Source organism: Halichoerus grypus, chromosome 7 (genome assembly GCF_964656455.1).
Source record: "Halichoerus grypus chromosome 7, mHalGry1.hap1.1, whole genome shotgun sequence".
In the NCBI taxonomy this organism is placed as follows: domain Eukaryota; kingdom Metazoa; phylum Chordata; class Mammalia; order Carnivora; family Phocidae; genus Halichoerus; species Halichoerus grypus.
The window spans coordinates 53,631,393-53,649,480 of NC_135718.1; the positions used below are offsets into that span (position 1 = coordinate 53,631,393).

General features: G+C 45.2%; 1 protein-coding gene across 1 annotated transcript in view; it reads left to right on the forward strand.

Annotated features, from left to right (window-relative positions):
• The first annotated feature begins 442 nt into the window (after positions 1-442).
• Positions 443-18,088, forward strand: part of PSAP (prosaposin) — a 34,199-nt gene continuing 16,553 nt past the window's right edge. Inside the window, exon 1 of the mRNA XM_036083930.2 lies at positions 443-601. Coding sequence (XP_035939823.1) covers positions 562-601 — 40 coding nt within the window. The 5' untranslated portion in view covers positions 443-561. The remainder of the gene's footprint in view (positions 602-18,088) is intronic.

Below are 18,088 nucleotides of genomic sequence, written 5' to 3' on the forward strand. Positions count from 1 at the left end.
TTATTTATTTATTTGACAGAGAGAGACACAGCGAGAGAAGGAACACAAGCAGGGGGAGTGGGAAAGGGAGAAGCAGGCTTCCCCGCTAAGCAGGGAGCCCGATGCAGGGCTCGATTCCAGGACCCCGGGATCATGACCTGAGCCGAAGGCAGACGCTTAACGACTGAGCCACCCAGACGCCCCTACAATATTATTTCTATATAACTTCTATAATAACAGAAAATGGTACCTCATAGAAAAAAAATGTGAGGCTTAAAAGATATTTATACGTATCTATACGTTTTAATGTTGACTTATTTATTACTATTCTTTCGGGACGAATTCTCCCCTTGCACCACACGTTTCCCACCCCCACCCCGCGGCGTCCTCCTCCCTCCTCTCCGCCTCCAGTCGCGCAGACGCCCTGCGGGGCGCTGAGTCAGGCTGCGGGGAGAGCTCTGGCGGGCCTGGCCGGGGCGGGGCTTGCGCCTGCGCAGTGCACAGCTTCGGGGCGGGGCAGGTTTATAGCCACAGAGGATCAGCTGACGCTCTGCATTGCAGACTGCGGAGTCGGGCGTCGCCATGTACACTGTCTTCCTCCTGGCCAGCCTTCTGGGCGCGGGTAAGCCCTGAGACCCTCCAGTGTGGGGAAGGGATTCCCCGCAGTACGCAGCCCACCCGACCCGGAGCGGACCGTCCCGGGCCTCGCCCCTCCGCTCCCCGTTGGGGTTGACGAGGGGCGCTCAGTGCGCAGGCGCGCGCTGCGCAGATACCGGTGGGGCGGCGGACGGACTGTGGGAGGAGGGTGGGAGACTGGCCGCCGAGAAGTCCCCCCGGCCGGCGGCTCAGGGCTGGGGTCGGGGCGAGTGGGCTAGGAGGGCGGGACTGGAGCAGTAGCATTTCCCTCAGGGTTCGAGTTGGTGCCGCCCGGTGCCTCCCCACAGCTCTGGGGGTGGGCCTCTAGAGTGACCCCTGCTGCACCTGTGTTGTGCTTGGGCCGGCGCACGTGATCGAGATGGACTGGAGCCCCATCCAGCGGGACGCACTTTGGCCCTTGGCCTCAGTTGCCCTAGTTTTTAAGGATGTTGAAGTTGCAGGAAGCACATAAGTATGTCATCTCTGTTGATGTTTATCTTTACCTATATATTTACTCTCGATCCTCCATCTTGAAGATGATACGGGGTTTTGTGCGGATGATTGTGCAATGAAGTTCACGTTTCATCTCCTTTAAAAGGTCTTGCGCAGCCGCTGGCCCGTTTTAGCAGCGGCCTTTATCTTGGAAAATACAAGTACGTGAGAAGCTGTGCATAGGCGTATCCTTACACGTTTTTGTTGCCCTGCAATAGTACTGATGGTTATTAAAATCGTTGCAGGCTATGAAGGCAACACTTGGGAACCAGCTGCATTGCCTTCCTGGAATTAGAAGGATCCCTCCTGCCCTCCCCGTGTTACTGTGACCTTTCTCAGTTACTGTGCCCCAAATTCATGCCTTCAAATCTTAACCTCTTTTAAATCATCATGGTAAAGGAAAGTGAGTGTGGTTGAGTACTTATCAAACTTACATCGTTTAATAGTGGAGCCAGATTTTAATTTCTATACGGAGAAGATCCTAAGTCTGGGTTATTGTCAGGTATTATAGCATACGGAAAGGAAATAAACCTGATCGTTAGGGCCAACCTCAATTTCTGTTTCTCTAGTTAACTGTAATTAGGGGCTAGCTTCCATTCTATCATGCAGCTATTCAGATTTTAATAAATAGTAATAAAGTGGAGTTGATGGAAAACCAAAGATACAGGCTACTTACAGATGAAATAGATTTAAGATGTTTTTCTCATGTTAGAGCACCTCCCAAGAATGTGTCTTGACTAAACCACGCTCTTAAACTTGTTTTACTTGTCTGCGGTGAAAGGTGATCTGCTTATAAAGATTTTCGATTTTATAGTCAGTGAAGAAATTATTTCTCACTGGGGTTGATAATACTTGCTATTCCATGGTCTGTAGAATAAGCTAATACTAGTCTCTAAATTTTCTGCACTGGTTGAGAACAATTTTTTGTTCTGTATCAAACAGTTGTCCTTATTGGCAGTGAGTCACTCCTCACAAGACCCTTAGGAATTCTGAATCACTCAAATCACCGGAGCGGGACTTGTTTCTTTTGAAATGTAAAATCCTCCACTGGTATACTTGGGAATATGGTTAATCAGAATATTTGGTTAACATAAAAAACTAATGATGTAATGTATGGTGATTAACATAACAATTAAAAAATAAAAAAAATAATTTGGTTAACCAAGAAACTCTCTTCCCTTCCCTGAACATTTGAATAAATGGGAGTGTGTTACAATTATAGGCCTTGTTCTAATCTTGCTGCCCGGCCTTGGAGATTATCCCAAGGTTATGAATTTCTAATGGTACTGGGTTAGTGAAGGTGCATAGTGACTGCAGCCATCCTCCACTCTGAGAGGTGCTTCGAACTTGCCGTTCCAACATGGCTACAGAATGTCATCCTGAACCTGGAAAGGCTTTGGGGTGTGTGTGTGTGTGTGTGTGTGTGTATGTTTTAATTTTAACTTAATTTTATTTTAAAGGTTTTATTTGACACAGGGTGGGGGGAGAGAGCAAGCACAAGCAGGGGGAAGGCAGGCAGAGGGAGAAGCAGGCTTCCTGCTGAACAGGGAGCCCGATGGGGGGCTCCATCCCAGGACGCTGGAATCACGACCTGAGCCGAAGGCAGCCACTTAACCGATTGAGCCACCCAGGTGCCCTCTTGTGCATTTTAATGATGTCCTGGTGATTATAGAGGTACTTGGTTTTGAGGGGTTTTTTTGTTTGTGTTTGTGTTTGTTTTTGTTTTTGTTTTTTTTTTTGATTCATCAGTGGTGCCTCCCTTTCCCCCACCTGATGAAGAAAGGGAAGTAATGGTATACTGAGAAAATTGGAGAGCATCTAATCTAACCTCTTTGTAAGGAGTGAAGGCACTGATGTACCCCCAGAATTGACTCTCCCAAGTCATAGGCCATTTACTGGGGAAGTCAGGATCAGAACCCAGGACTCCTGACAGTGCTTGCTCTTTCCATAGCCTTCCATCAACACTTAGGTTTTACAAACTGACTGGGTTGTAATTTACATACCGAAAACGTGCACATTTTATTTTATTTTATTTTATTTTGTTAAAAGATTCTATTTTATTTATTTGAGAGAGAGAGAGAATGCGCGTGTGCATGCACGAGCATGGGAAGGAGCAGAGGGAGAGGGAGAAGCAGACTCTCCGCTGAGCAGGGAGCCCGACGTGGGGCTCAATCCCAGGACCCTGGGATCATGACCTGAGCTGAAGGCAGACGCTTAACCGACTGAGCCACCCAGGTGCCCCAGCATGCACATTTTAAATGTACAACTTGATTATCACAGCGTGAACATCACCACTCTAAGCAGCCCCCAAGGTCAAGGAATAGAGAGCATTACCAGCATCCAGAAGCCCCTGTGCTTCACCCATTCACTACCCTGTTACACTTGCCCCAGAGTAAACCACTTTATTAGCTTCTAGCACTGCAGATGTAAAAATAACTGTTTCTGAACTTTTTGCAAATGGAATCATATGGTAAGGGCATACTGTTGTGTGACTCCTGTCGGGGAAAAAGGCAGGGCCAGTGTTAATGAGGTGATACGTGTAAAGCATGCGGCATGGTACCTGGGCTGTGGTATGTGCTCAGTGAGGCTTAGGTGCCCTGTTACTGTCACTTGTGTGGTAGCTAAGACGGTGTGTGCCCCACACTGAGGCAGGTAGGCTCTCTGGGGATGCTAGAATGTATTACATACACATACATATTCATTTGATAGCTTATTTTTATGATGATTCAATACATGGATTTATGGTGCAACCTGCTGAATATCAGCAGAACTTCAGTTCTCACCCAACAGGAGTTTTGGATAAATCCCATTTCTTCATTTTCAATCAATAATCAGTTTTATTCTGAAAACATTAATGTAATTCATGAAGGGTTTATTTGTATTAACCAATCAAGGATTTGGTAAATGCTTTAGTTGGATTTGACAAGTTGTATCCAGTACATTCTACAAGTGGTTCTACGAGTGGAAGTATATTGGGTTGAGTGGTCTGGATTTTTCTAGATCAGGGAAAGGAGAAGTTGTTCCTCCATTTTCTTGGTTTGTGAAACGAGAATGGACAGGCTGGGGCTTGACTAGATGGGGAAGAGGGAGGACGGACAGGGTTGCTACTGGCTGGGGAAAGCACCTACTGAGGCATGGGAAGGCCCCTAAGCCAAGACCATGCCACCTGGGCAGGTGTGTGCCACAGCTTTTGGAGACAGTCTTCTAGCATGGGCATTCTAGATTACTGGATGCCAGGCTTAATAAAGCCTTGCTTTCTGGCTCCTGTTTGGTTCTTCCACCAGGAAGGACTGAATTTTCTTTAAATCAGAAGAGAATACTAATTATATTACCTTGCCTTTCCCTTCCCCCCCAAATAATTTTAAAATAATGGTGAAAAATACATGATTGAGATGAAGAATTTGGTTGTTGCAGAAGTACTAGTTGTTTTACTTTTTTGTTGTTGTTTTTCTGTGAAGTTCAGAAAATAACCAGAATTATGTTCTGGGTAACAATTTGTGTACTGAAAAATAATCTATGTACGCTCCATGTTCTCTTATGCAATTTGTAATGCAACTGTAATTTTTTTTTTATTTTTTTATTTTTTTAAGATTTTATTTATTTATTTGGACACAGCGAGACAGACACAGCGAGAGAGGGAACACAAGCAGGGGGAGTGGGAAAGGGAGAAGCAGGCTTCCCGCCGAGCAGGGAGCCCGATGCGGGGCTCGATCCCAGGACCCTGGGATCATGACCTGAGCCGAAGGCAGACGCTTAACGACTGAGCCACCCAGGCACCCCATGTAATTTTTTTTTTAAAAGATTTTATTTATTTATTTGACAGAGAGAGACAGCGAGAGGAGGGAACACAAGCAGGAGGAGTAGGAGAGGGAGAAGCAGGCTTCCCGCGGAGCAGGGAGCCCGATGTGGGGCTCCATCCCAGGACCCTGGGATCATGACCCGAGCCAAAGGCAGACGCTTAATGACTGAGCCACCCAGGCACCTTGCAATTGTAATTTCTTACGCAATTTATAATTTCCTTGAGAGGAAACTGGAAAAGAATTTTATCATGTCACTGATAGCTGTATGATCTGGGCAAGTTAACACTGTCCTTTTTCATCTGCAAAGTAGGGTTACTGATTATTCCAATCTAATAAGGTTGCTGTGAGGCTTTAGTATTTTGCTGTATAGAAGGGCATAGGTGGTAGGTCCTGTAAGGTTGGCTGCTATACCACGGATAAACCGTATCATGTTTGTCAGTGTCCTTGTTGTACCTGCACAAGCGACTCTCCTCTGCCCTTGATTTTGTGATATCCCTTGGCTTCTTTCATTTTAAAGGTCTTAAATTTAATAAAACCATTAAATTGACTTATAAATGTGTGCGCTGTATGTAATTCCTGGGTCCGGAAAACCAACCAGGAGAGGCAGTCGGCAGTTAGGAGGGGGTGGGAGTGTCTATTCTAGTTAGCCAGACTTGGTTTAGAACTAGATCAGCCTTTATCAGCAGCCCAGCAGATCAGGGCCCTGTCCTAGTAATCTTGAGTATTCCTATTCTAGGTCTGTTGTTACTAACCATGGTACCTGTTTACGTCCCCTCATCTGGTTTCCCCATCCAGAAATGGGGGTGAACTGTTGAGATAATGGCTGCACACTGTGAATAAGTCCAGCAGTGTAAAAATTAGGGCAGAAGTGTGTTTCCTTCCCACCACTGTCCCCCAGACCTTTCCCAGAGACAGCCTGGTACCAGCTCCTTTGGGAGCCTTCCAGAACAACATATAATTGACAGTGTGTGGGATTTCCTCCTCCTCTCTCTTTTTTCTTAATCACAAATGGTGGCATATTACACCAGCTTGGTCTTTTTTCACATGTGGAACATTGTAGACCTCCAAAAAAGTGGGAGAATAATTATAATGAGCACTACTGTATGCAATACTTGGTTAAGAAACAGGGCCTAACAAGCACCTGCCTTTGTAAAGAACCACCTTCCTGGGGTTGGTGTTTATCATTCCCTTGCAGGTCTTTATTCTCAAACATGGAAGTGTGACCTTCAACAGTATGTATGGTATGGTATTGGGTATTTTAAACATTTTACAAATACTGTATGTATTCTCGGGTTACTTTTTTTCTTTTGGCTAATGAGGTTCATTGATGTCAAGACCATGTAGAGCTTTCATTTTCACTCTAGTATTTCATTTATGTCATACTTTGTTGCTAGGCATTTAGATTATCTCTAGTTTTGTTTTTCTCTTAAACTGGTTCTATAAATGTTCTTGTGCACATGAACAGACATTTCTATAGGGGATATACCTAGGAATGGGATTGCTGAGCTGTAGAGAATGCATATTTTACTTTAGGAATTGCCGAATTCCTGTCTCAAATGTTTTGGGGTTTTGTAGTCCTATGATATACAGGTATATAGTTAATCAATAACCTTTGATGTTGTCAGACTTTAAATACTTTGCCAGTTTTATAAAAGAGTAAATAGGTTTGCATTATTCTTTTATTTATGCCTTAGAGGCCATTTCATGCTAGTATGGATAGACCTATGTTTTAAATTTCAGAATAATTTTAGATTTACAGAAAAATTAAAAAGATAGTGTGGTGAGTTCCTGTATACTTCACCCAGCTTCCTCTACTGTGAACATCTTATATATCCACTGTATATTTGCCGAAATTAAGGAGTGAACATCGGGACAGTGTTAACTGTGCTGCAGACTTGATGGGGCCTTTACCAGTGTTCCCATTGATCTCATGTTTCTGTTCCAGGATCCAGTCGAGTAACACATTGCATTTAGTTGTCTGTCTTAATCTCCTCCTACCTCCCAGCTGTTGAAAAAACAGTTGGCAGAGGATTTCATTGTATGCATGTGTCAATTTAGTTAACCTCATTGAACATCTCTTTTTCAGAAAAACTGAAATGAATCCTAATGACACTTCTAAATTTTAAAATTGAATCCTGGCCATATTTGGACAGATAACTGCTTTTGAAAAGAAATTATTTACTTTAAGGGAAATTTCATAAATTAGATTGAAGGAGATACTATAGAAAGTGTTTTTGGCCAGTCTTTGTGATGACACTTAATTACAATAGAGGAAAAAAACTCCATTACCAGTGGTGATGGGATGCTGTCCTGCAAGTGTGGGCATTGATAACAGAGGGCCTCCCATCTCACGAGGATTAAAACCCAAGGTTTATCTTGTGGGGTTGCATGTTATCCAGCTTTTGGCTGCCTTTCAGAGCTCTTCTCCCTCTTCCTCACATGTCCAGCCTCTGGCGCCCTGTTGTTTGCTCAGAACCTTTGCGTTTTGTGTTCCACCTTTCTGCAACATTTTCCTCTTGAGATGATCCCTGTGGATTCCTCCCTCCACTCAGTTGTCTGCTCAGTTGTTGCCTTATCAGAATTCCCCACTGCTCTGTCTAAATGGCCATGTCATCCTGCCCTAGTCTTGTTCTTCCTTTGACTTTGCTTCATTTGTCTTCCTGGCACTCACCACTACCTGGCATTCTGTGCTATGTGTATTTGCAGTTGGTCTGTCTGCAGCGTGTGTGACCCTGCTCGGCCCATAATAGGCGCTCAGTGTTGCTAAACGGTGGTGTGAGGTGCTGCCAGGTGGATTCCAGCCCAGCAAGGTTATTGGGCCTGAAACTGCAGTGTGGATAGTGCCAAGTCTTTATCACAAATAAAAAAAGCATTTTCTTTTATTTACTGAAAGTCGTTTTAAGAGTTTGTGTCTTGGAGTTAACAAATCAGCAGTGACTTTGAGCTCAGGTGAAGCGTTGACCGTTACAATAGTTTACATCCCGATTAGAGGGACCTGCAAATCTGTTGGAGAGGGTTTTTTGTAGGCGGTAGAGACATAGGAGCCTGACAGAACTTACTCTGGTGGCTGTGATTTGTGGTAAATCTGAAAAGGGAACCAGCTGTAATTTGAGAAGTTATTTCCCTTCCGTTGGGTTCCAGAAATTGGCTGTAAATGGTGGCTTTAAAGCTTTCTAGTCTCTGCATCCCTATATACTTGTGAGTTGAGGGACCCCAAAGAGCTTTTGTTTATGTGGGCCCTAGCTATCGATATTTACCTCTTATCAATTAAGCTGACAATTTAAAAAAAATAATCTTTTAGAAATGGTAAGCATGTTAACATTATAATTTTAGTGAAAAATAACTTCCCTTAAACACAGACATATTACGTGAGAAGAACGGCTTGTTTGAGATTTTTGCAGTTTTTTTTTTTTTTTAAGATTTTATTTATTCATTTGAGACACAGAGATACAGAGAGAGAGCGAGCATGAGCAGGGCGGGAGGCAGAGGGAGAGGGAGAAGCAGGCTCCCCACTAAGCCAGGAGCCCGACGTGGGGCTTGATCCCAGGACCCTGGAATCATGACCTGAGCCGAAGGCAGACGCTTAACCATCTGAGCCACCCAGGCGCCCCAAGATTTTTGCAGTTTTTCTAACACCTGGCTCGAGTCTCTGCTGCGTCTGCTTGCGGTGCGCTGCTGTGCCACGTGCCCTATGCCTCCGGAAAAACTCCACACTGCACATGTGGGAGTGAGCGAGTGAGAAAGGCAGCTAGCGCCTTGGTATTACTGTTAGGAGAAGTTTGACCTCCTAGATGCCCTGAAGGAATCTCTGGGACCTTCAGGGTTCTCTGGACCACACTTTGAGAACCACTGGTAATAGCTGCTTTGCAGGAGCTACAGGCATCATAATTGCCACTTAATTATTGTGTATCCAGTACTGTTCTGAGTGTTTTTTGCTTCACGTTGATTTAATCCTCACAGCAGCCCTCTGAAGTGAGAGCAATGGAATCAGAATGCTGGAGCATCCTAATATCCTGCCCAAATCTATGCCATGGTCTAAAGTTTAGATTTTGGTATTTCAAACGAAGGGCTGTATTCCTATTATTGACTAAGGTGAGTCAAAAGTGACATATATAGTTGACACACTTGCAGGTATCTGAAACTGTTTAGTTAATGATCCTGTGGGACAGGCCCAGAGCTCTGAACTTCCGTATTAGTGGGGTTTGGCTGAGATCTTTTTTTAGCAAATTATTGCCTTCTACAAGTATGCTGAGACCACCCAGCCTGTTAGCAGGGATGGGGTAGAGCCCATGCCGGCTTCTAGCTGACTGAATTGACTCCTCTGCAGCACCTGGGCTGGGACTAGGACTCTTGACCTCTGTCTGGACCTGTTCACCTGACTGGACCCTGGGCAGTCCGGCCACGGGCTCATTTCTTCATAGTCCAGTTGTGGCAGCGTCTTACCTAAGGTGATTGAAGTTCATCTCTGATCATCACCTGATAGATTGACACTTGGAAGAAGAGCTTTGCTATAAGTTTATGTTGGATTGGAGTGCTCTTGAATGAACTAGATAGGAATTTCTCTTCCCAAAATTAATTATGCCACATTGCATCACTCTTGTGCAAGCTATGAGGATTGCATTCTTGTTCCTCAGTGTTTCAGTTATGATTGCGCAAGCTGATTTGCCTGACCACTCTCTTGCCTTCTCCATGTAGATCAATATTTTGTCCTATTTTTTTTTTTTTTTAAAGATTTTTGTCAGCGAGAGAGTGTGCACAAGCAGGGAGAGCTGCAGGCAGAGGGAGAAGCAGGCTCCCCGCTGAGCAGGGAGCCTGAATTGGGATTCAATCTCAGGACCCTGGGATCATGACCTGAGCCGAAGGCAGAGGCTCAACCGATTGAGCCACCCAGGCATCCTGATCAGTTTTTTGTCCTGGAATGATCTTGCTTGTGAGAAAAATTAAGGAGCAAGAGGAGGGAAAAATTAAGGAGGGAGAGGAGAAATAGGGAAGAACCTTTGTCTTAGATAACAGAACTAATAGTCTATTGGGGCCAGAGGTGATGGGATGTCCGCCAAGTGAGCTTTATCGGTACAGATTTCTTTTGTGATAAGAGGAATTTTTGGATCTTACTTCCTTCAGATCAAGGCAGGCTGCCTTGGAGCATATGCTATTCTGAATGATTAAATGAGCAGTGTTTTTATTCTGCTCTGCAGAATGCTTCCCAAAGCAGGATCCTCTAAAGAAGAGGCAGGTGCTCCTTGCCGTAGAAGCCAGCTTTTGGATGGAGCAGTCAGTGTTGAGTGTATTGCTTTATCTTCCGCAGAACCTAAGTGCATGAATTCTGAGAAATGTCTGAGTGCAGGGAGCCTGAGGTAGATGCCGCCCCTCCCGGGGTCAGCTTCATTTGGTTTCCTAGCAGCCTGCCTGTTGCCATGGTGCTCCGTTACCCAGGCGGCAGATCCATTGCCCTGTGGAATGTCTGCTCTGATCATTGGTGCTGCGAAGCTGGTTGTATTTTCTCTTACCCTTTTTTTTTGGTAATTAGACTCTGTACAGTATTTAGCATATGTTATCTAAGATATTTACAAGGAAATACAATGGCTAAAATAATAAGACTGATTGTGTTAACAAATGGAGCGTAAGATACATCTTCTTGGGAAGGTTGTCCCCTTCATTCTGAGAGTGTTTTTGAAAACCTTCAGTAATTAAGTTGTGTATGTAGGCTTTAGAATATCCTCAGTGGAGGTAAGCCTTAAAAAGACTTGTTGTTTGGGGACTCTTCAGGTGAGTGAGGTAGATGATTAAGCTGGTATTTAGTTAGGCTTAGATTTGACTGCGGACAACGGAGATTAGGTAGTAGTGGCTTACATATGATAGTACCGTCCCTATCCTTCCACAGGACGTTCAGGAGCCGGACAGTCCAGGGCTAGTGTGGTGGTTCTACTTCCAGAAGCTCCGAGAGACTGCATCCTTGAGGTCTAGCCCCTTTCTTCATGAGTGCTAAAGATCCAGCCGGCACATTTGTCATTCAAGGCCAGACTGTGGTTTCATGGCCAGACCCTGCTACAAGGGAGACTGGGAAATGCAGTTTTTAAATCTTGGCAGCCATGTGTATAACTAAAAATCTGTGGTTCTGCTCCTGTGAAAGGCGTGGAGAATGAATATAGGGAACAACTTGTGGTCTCGTAACCAAACCCAGGTTCCTCTGTTGGGTGTGCAACAAAGCCAGTCTCTGAGACATCAGGTTTCAGTAAGGGAAGGGTTTCTTTGAGAGCCAGCCAGCCAAACAAGGAGACGAGAGGGCAAGCCTCAGATCCTCCTCCCTGAAGGGGGAGAGAACAAGTTTTATAATCATAGGGGTTGAGATTACATATGTATATTGATGAAAAGGGCGGGGAAACAGGACTGTTCATGAGGAAAGGTGGAGCATGTGCATTGAGCAAACGTATATGTGACCTATCCCAGTTCATTTTGGGGTGGGGACGTAAAATTAAAACGAGGCAAAATTGGGGTCCTTGACATCATCTTAAGGAGAAGGGGCTATGTGCATGCTCCGAGAGCTCCTATAAACTGGATGGGGTCTTGGGCTCCTATCTCAGGTAAGGAATGCAGGGCCTTGCTTGCTCATGGGTTGGAACCTTATCAGTGACCTTCAGCTCAGGCCTCTGCCGTGGATTTTGTTAGTGGAGTCTGAAAAGAAACAACAGCTGATTAGGGAGAAACAGTTCTGGGAAAACAAGCTTTAAATCTCCTGGTAGTTTCAGCCTCATTAACCCTATAGGATACAGTTTCAGGTTCTGCCTCCTTGGGCAGAAATTGTTCCCTGAAACTGGTGGTAAGGTTTAACTTGTTTCTGACTTTGAAGGTAACATGGGAAAAAATTGTACCACAATATAAAAATCAGAACGTGAATGCCTTCCATTGGTGGTCGTCCCCTCAAGTCCATCACTAATAATTAGGTGCACAGTTAACTGAGCTTTGTCGGTACCAGGCACTCTGTCCTTTCTTTGCTTTCTCATTGATTGTCACAGAATTCCTGAGAAAGGGGCACTCTTTTTCCATATTTTGTAGATAATTGTGGCATAAGTAAATGTCCAGGTCTTGGCTTTATTAGCCAGCAGAGCAGGGGTTTCAGGCCAGTCTACTCCCCCGCACTCAGGGCAGCCATCATTTTGTCATAACGCCTCCTCAGCCTTCCAGAAAAGGAGAGGTTTTGAGGGGGCTTTTCTAAAAAAGGTGGGTTCCAGTTGCCGTAACTATATCAGGGTCGGAGGTAAAGATCTTAGCCCATAGTTCCCGTGTCATGAATTATTGAGAGCATTTCATCTGTGGTATTTTAAATGCCTTGCTGGGCACATCTCATTCCTGCTCCTGCAAACATCTTGTTTAGTACCTGCATACATAGTTGTCTACTCCTGGGCTTCTAACAGTGGAGCCTGTGTTTCCCTCTCTGTGACTAATCAATGGCTTCTGAGGATTTGGGTTATAACTCTCTAGGTCTTTGAGCTGCCAGTTAAGTACTTGATGAAATGCAGAGTAAACAGGGGCGCCTGGGTGGCTCAGTCGTTAAGCGTCTGCCTTCGGCTCAGGTCATGATCCCAGGGTCCTGGGATCGAGCCCTGCATCGGGCTCCCTGCTCCGCGGGAAGCCTGCTTCTCCTTCTCTCACTGCCCCCGCTTGTGTTTCCTGTCTCTCTGTGTCTCTGTCAATCAAATAAAATCTTAAAAAAAAAAAAAAAATGCAGAGTAAACAAACACAACAGCCTGGATTCTGCTATTTGTGTGAGCTCCTATTTTGGGCAAGGAAGTGGATCAGAGAAAAGTCCTGTTGTTGCTACTCCAGGTGGTGACAACGATGCTGATGATGATGGCGCCTATTTGACTTCTGTAGCCCTGCGCCGTGTTTTACAAATTCTGGTTAATTTTTATAAACTTCTAGGAGTACTAGTAATAGGCCCATTTTGCAGATTTGAAGACAAGTTGTAAGGTCACCTGACTAGAATTGGTGAGCTATGATCTGAGCCTTTGACTGATTTCAAAGCCAGTCTGGTATGGGAGTTGAAATATGTGGATAAATGAAAATGCCAGAGGGGCGCCTGGGTGGCTCAGTCATTAAGCGTCTGCCTTCGGCTCAGGTCATGATCCCAGGGTCCTGGGATCGAGTCCCACATCGGGCTCCCTGCTCAGCGGGAAGCCTGCTTCTCCCTCTCCCACTCCCCCTGCTTGTGTTCCCTCTCTCGCTGTCTCTCTGTCTCTCAAATAAATAAATAAAAATCTTTAAAAAAAAAAAAAAAAAAGAAAATGCCAGAGAGACGCTGGTAAAGGCATGATGGCTGAGAGATGTCATATTCTGGCAGTTGAAAGTACATAACGATGTCATCTTGATTTTTTTTTTTTTTTTGAATGAGAGATTGAGCATTTTTGAAAAATTAACATATAACGTATTTGTTTCAGGGGTACAGGTCTGTGATTCATGAGTCTTACACAATTCACAGTGCTCACCATATAGTACATACCCTCCCCAGTGTCCCATCACCCAGCCACCCCATCCCTCCCACCCCCCTCCACTCCAGCAACATCTTGATTCTCAACAACATTCCAGTGACCCCAGTAGCTGCATCTTCATTTTACAGATGAAGAATAAGCTCAGGACAGTGATTGGCTGAAGGTCATTTATTTGGGTGGGACTTGGAGGCAGATCTTGTGTTTTGTTTTGTTTTGTTTTTTTTCAGTGTCCCACATTTGAAAAACATTTAATTTAAATGGTGGGTCAGGTACCTTAGATGTCTCATTTTCTAAGCTCAAGATTTAGTTTCTTTTTGCAGGAAGTCATCACACCTAAAAACACAACGTGGCTCTAGTGAGTTCGCCCTGCCTTCCAGGCCCACTGAGGTTTTTTTTTTGGTCTAGAGACTAGAGCTGCTGCAAAGCCCCTTTCTGGTCTACCTCATGGCATCCGTTCTCAGTAAATTAAAATTCCATTACAGCCCATTTTTTTTTATAAATGACCTACATGTGGGTCGTTAGAACATGTCTATTTTCTTCTAGGCCTGGGGAGTAAAAAGGGAACACAGTGCACCTATCCCTCTGCTAAGGAAATACAATTGAAGTTCTGTGTCTTAGAAAACAACACAAAACCTGTCTTCCTTAATAAAAGGAAACCTGCCTGTAGGGTTTTAGTGTGTCTGAGGGGATTATTTCTGTAATCTCAGTTTACCTCGGTGTTGTCATTGAGGGCTCAAACGGCAGGCCTTGGAACGGAGAGGGGTAGTGCCTGGTTGCCCTTGCCCGGAGGAGTGTTTGTATCTTAACATATTTAATTAGAACTCTCCAGGGGGTCAGGCTCATGTTTTCTAAGAACTTTCTTAGAGTTCAGCATATTGCCTCAAAAGAAGGAAGTTGGTGTTTGGGGGCAGAGTGTGGGAGAATGAGAGTAGAGAAGAAGGCTTTGCTGGGAACATCTTTTGAGGCATAACTCATCAGAAAGTGGCTTAGGGTAATTTTTATATGTTGGTTGTGTACACACACTGAAAACGTCATTTGCCTCATTGTTACAGGAGTGAAGATGTGTAGCTCCTAAGAGGACTTCTAGCCCTGCTCACCATGCAAGATTTCTCTTATGTAGAATTCCTTATAGTTGGGCATTTTGTTTCTGTGTGGTTGCTTCTGCTTTTGGAGAGGTCATCCTCTAATGAGGCAGCTCATTCCCTCTTTGTAACCCTGTGGATGGCCCCTACTTCGAGCTGTGGTCTGTTTCCCTTCACCTCTACGCATTGCTCTGAGGTCTGGGTCTGAAACCACACAGCAGATCCGCTCCCATGTGATAGGTGGAAGGCATCCTTTCCCTATGAAGATGGCTGTGTTTCTCAGAAACATTGTCTTTCCCAGCTAAACACCTCCAGTATTCTAGGGGACTCGGGAATGGTGTCACGTGCCCTCACCTTCCCAACCTGCTGTTCTTGTCACTGACTCATGGCAAGCAGAGCACACAGGTGTGTTCTGTCCTTCTGTGGCCTGAGCCCTGCTGCGTGTTTACATTTTTTTTTTTTTTTTTTAAGATTTCACTTATTTTTTGACGGGGGGGGCGGGGGGAGAGGGAGAGAGAGTGCGAGTACAAGCAGGGGGAGCGGCAGGCTCTGCTCAGCAGAGAGCCTGGCTCAGCCCGAAGTGGGGTTCGATCCCAGACCCCGGGATCACAACCTGAGCCAAAGATAGACATTCAGCTGACTGAGCCACCCAGGCGCCCCTCGTGTTCACATTTAAGTTTAACCTTGTGAGTTTCATTTTTATAGCTGTCTGTTCTTTTGGAATCTTTCTTTTAGCTTCTTTCTCAGTCCTGCTGCTGCTGCTGCTTGCTTGGAATTTTTGGTATGAGCTTTCCATTTGAGTTAGGTGCCCCATCATCTGAATTCCCTACCTCCTTTACAGTTCTTCTGCCACATCACGCCTGGGTTTTTAAGACACTAGCATGAGCCATTGCCCACAGAGTGAGCTTTCACATAGGGATGAGCGTGCCACATGAGGTCTCATCGGGCCTGAGGTCTGTCTTTGCAGCCTGGCTCCTGAGAAGACAAAGATTTCTCTCCTTTGGAATGTTCAGGAATTCCCTTTCCCCCTCTCAGCCAGCCTTCTGTATTTCTGTCTTTCAGGGGCCAGTTCAGATTTCTTTTTGAAGAAGACTCTGCTCGCTCCCCCACACAGCTATTAATTTTGCTGCTCCAGGGCCCCTGTTTTCTATTAACATACCACAATTTCTTCAGGGTCTGTCCCTCCCACCGTGGAGTCAGCCCAAGTCTGTTCACTTTGTTCGGCTGCCTGAGCACAGTGTTCTTGTCCCAGTCAGTGGAGTTTGGTAATCGTGCCTTCATCATAGTTGTTTTCCCTCTTGGGTGGAGAAAAACCATGCTTGCTTTTAGAGCTTTCAGTCCCCAGGGGGGATCCCTGGGCAGGGGTAGTGCCTGAGAGCTCCCTGAAATGATGTGAGGGTGTTGTGTAGAAATACAATTTCCGGGAAAAGGATTCATGTCTCAGAGTGTTCCGACCCCACTGTTTGGTTCCCTCACAGGGCATCAGGTCCTGAAATAAGCACCTGAACCCTCCCCAGGTAGCTCACTAGCATCACCCGTGCTTGTGTTTCAGCCTCACATTACCGATCCTGAGGACGCACAGTTGTTTGTTAATAGACATTGGGTCATTTTAGGACATCAGATTTGTTGTATATACCACAGACTATTTTTATAATATGCACCTTTAAAAATGTGGCTTTAAGTTGGAGGAACATGGGAGTGTGTTACTGAGAATTTAATTTCTTTTTTTTTTTTTTAAATATTTATTTGAGAGAGAGAGTGTGAGAGAGAGAGAGCACAAGAGGGGGAAGTGGGAGAGGGAGAAGCAGACTCCCTGCTGAGCAGGTAGCCCGATGCGGGACTCGATCCCGGGACTCCAGGATCATGACCTGAGCCGAAGGCAGTCGCTTAACCAACTGAGCCACCCAGGCACCCGAGAATTTAATTTCTAGGAGCTGGGAGTTCAGTTTCATTTCTCAATGTCCATGAAATGTTTTAGGCTTGACTTTGAGGACTCCTTGGTCTACCAGATTGGCCATTGTATGTACATATACACACCTTCTACTTGTGAAAGTTCTGAGGAGGGCTGTGGAGTAACAGTAACTATTGGGATTGTGGAATGACTTGGGTTTTTGTTAGCTGGACCAGTCTCAGATAACCAGCTGCCCAAGACTATTTTTAGTCCATAACAGTTGGCCAAAGCTGGTAACAAAGTCATTATTGCACATGATTACTGTTTCAAGTTCCTTGAAGGAGTAAATAAGCTACAAAGTATTCTTGCTTCTTGGGCCTATGATCCTGCATCCTGTTCCCGAAACCTGATAGATTTTGGCCCTTATAGCCAATTCCTGACTGGGATGGTTGGAGAAAAACCCCGGATCAAAGTTCTAGTTCACTGCACATTTGTGAGAATGGAGAATGGTGGTCAGGCCTTATGTAGAGAGGGCTGCTCCCTGGCCCTGCCTTGCTCTCTGAATCCTGTCCTGGCTCTGGTCTGCTGATGTCTAACCTCTTTCTGGCCACCCTGTGTATCACTGTGCATTCTTTTGCCTAGAGACTCATTTTGTAGCTTCCTGTTATTTTTCTGGCTCTTTTCTCCCAATTGGAGGTAGAACCAGTTGGTGTATCTTGGGTGCTTTTCAGGATTCCCTGGGGCCTGGTGCGTGGAAGGAGCCTGGGAGGTGCTGCTGGAGCCTGTTTGCTGTGTGTGCTGTCTCTATGACCCCCCCACACTTTCCAAGAGCCCTTACCCTTGTGACACAAATTTTGCCCCCTCCCCTTTCCCCACCCCTGCAGCTGAGGGCTGGCTGCAGCCTAGCTTGGCTACATTATAGATACTAAACTTCTATGAACCATCTGGGGATTAGTATTTACTATTGAATCTGCTGCATGTTTTCCCCTGGAAACCAGAGTCCAGGCCAATGGCTGTTGGAATGTGGCTAGTTCAGTTGCGTTTGTGAACTGGTTACGGATGCGGTTTTTGCTGCAAAGGGGCATCAAAGGCAGTAACCTGGGTAGCAGATTAATAATTCATTTGCCAGTGTCTGAAAGGGTGCAGATCATCTGGCTTGAGCTTTCTGCAGACCTGTGACTCAGTCTTTGTGTGAATAGTTTGTGGAATATAGTTTTGGCCGAAAAGCAAGTAATGACTGCGTTTCATTGCCTTCCCTCTCCTGGAGTGAGAGCACCTGCCAACCTCCATGCTTTGTATACTGTGTGTGTGTGATTCCTCATGTCTGTGGAATCACTGTGCCTTCTCATTGGCTTACAAATTGAAGCAAAGAGCCACATGACTCCTGAGGTTGTCAGTCTAGTTCGTGGGTGGGTTTTCTCCTCAGACTTGGGCCTCGTGTTTCCTATTCACAGTAGAAGGTGGTTCTGTCCTACTGAGCTGTTGCTGGAGTCGGCCTTCTGCGCTGTCACCCATCTTATTGTAGCCCGATGGAATCTGTTGTTTTCTAGCTTAATTGTTGGCTTAGAGGTGAGGTGCCAAAGTCAAGGTTACTGTAGACCTCTTGTAAGAAACATACGAACCCTTAAGGCAGTTTATAAAATATTTTAAAGAGATTCACAAACAACATAATTTTGGGAGGTATTTGTTTTTTGTGCAACTTCTATATAATTTCATATTCTT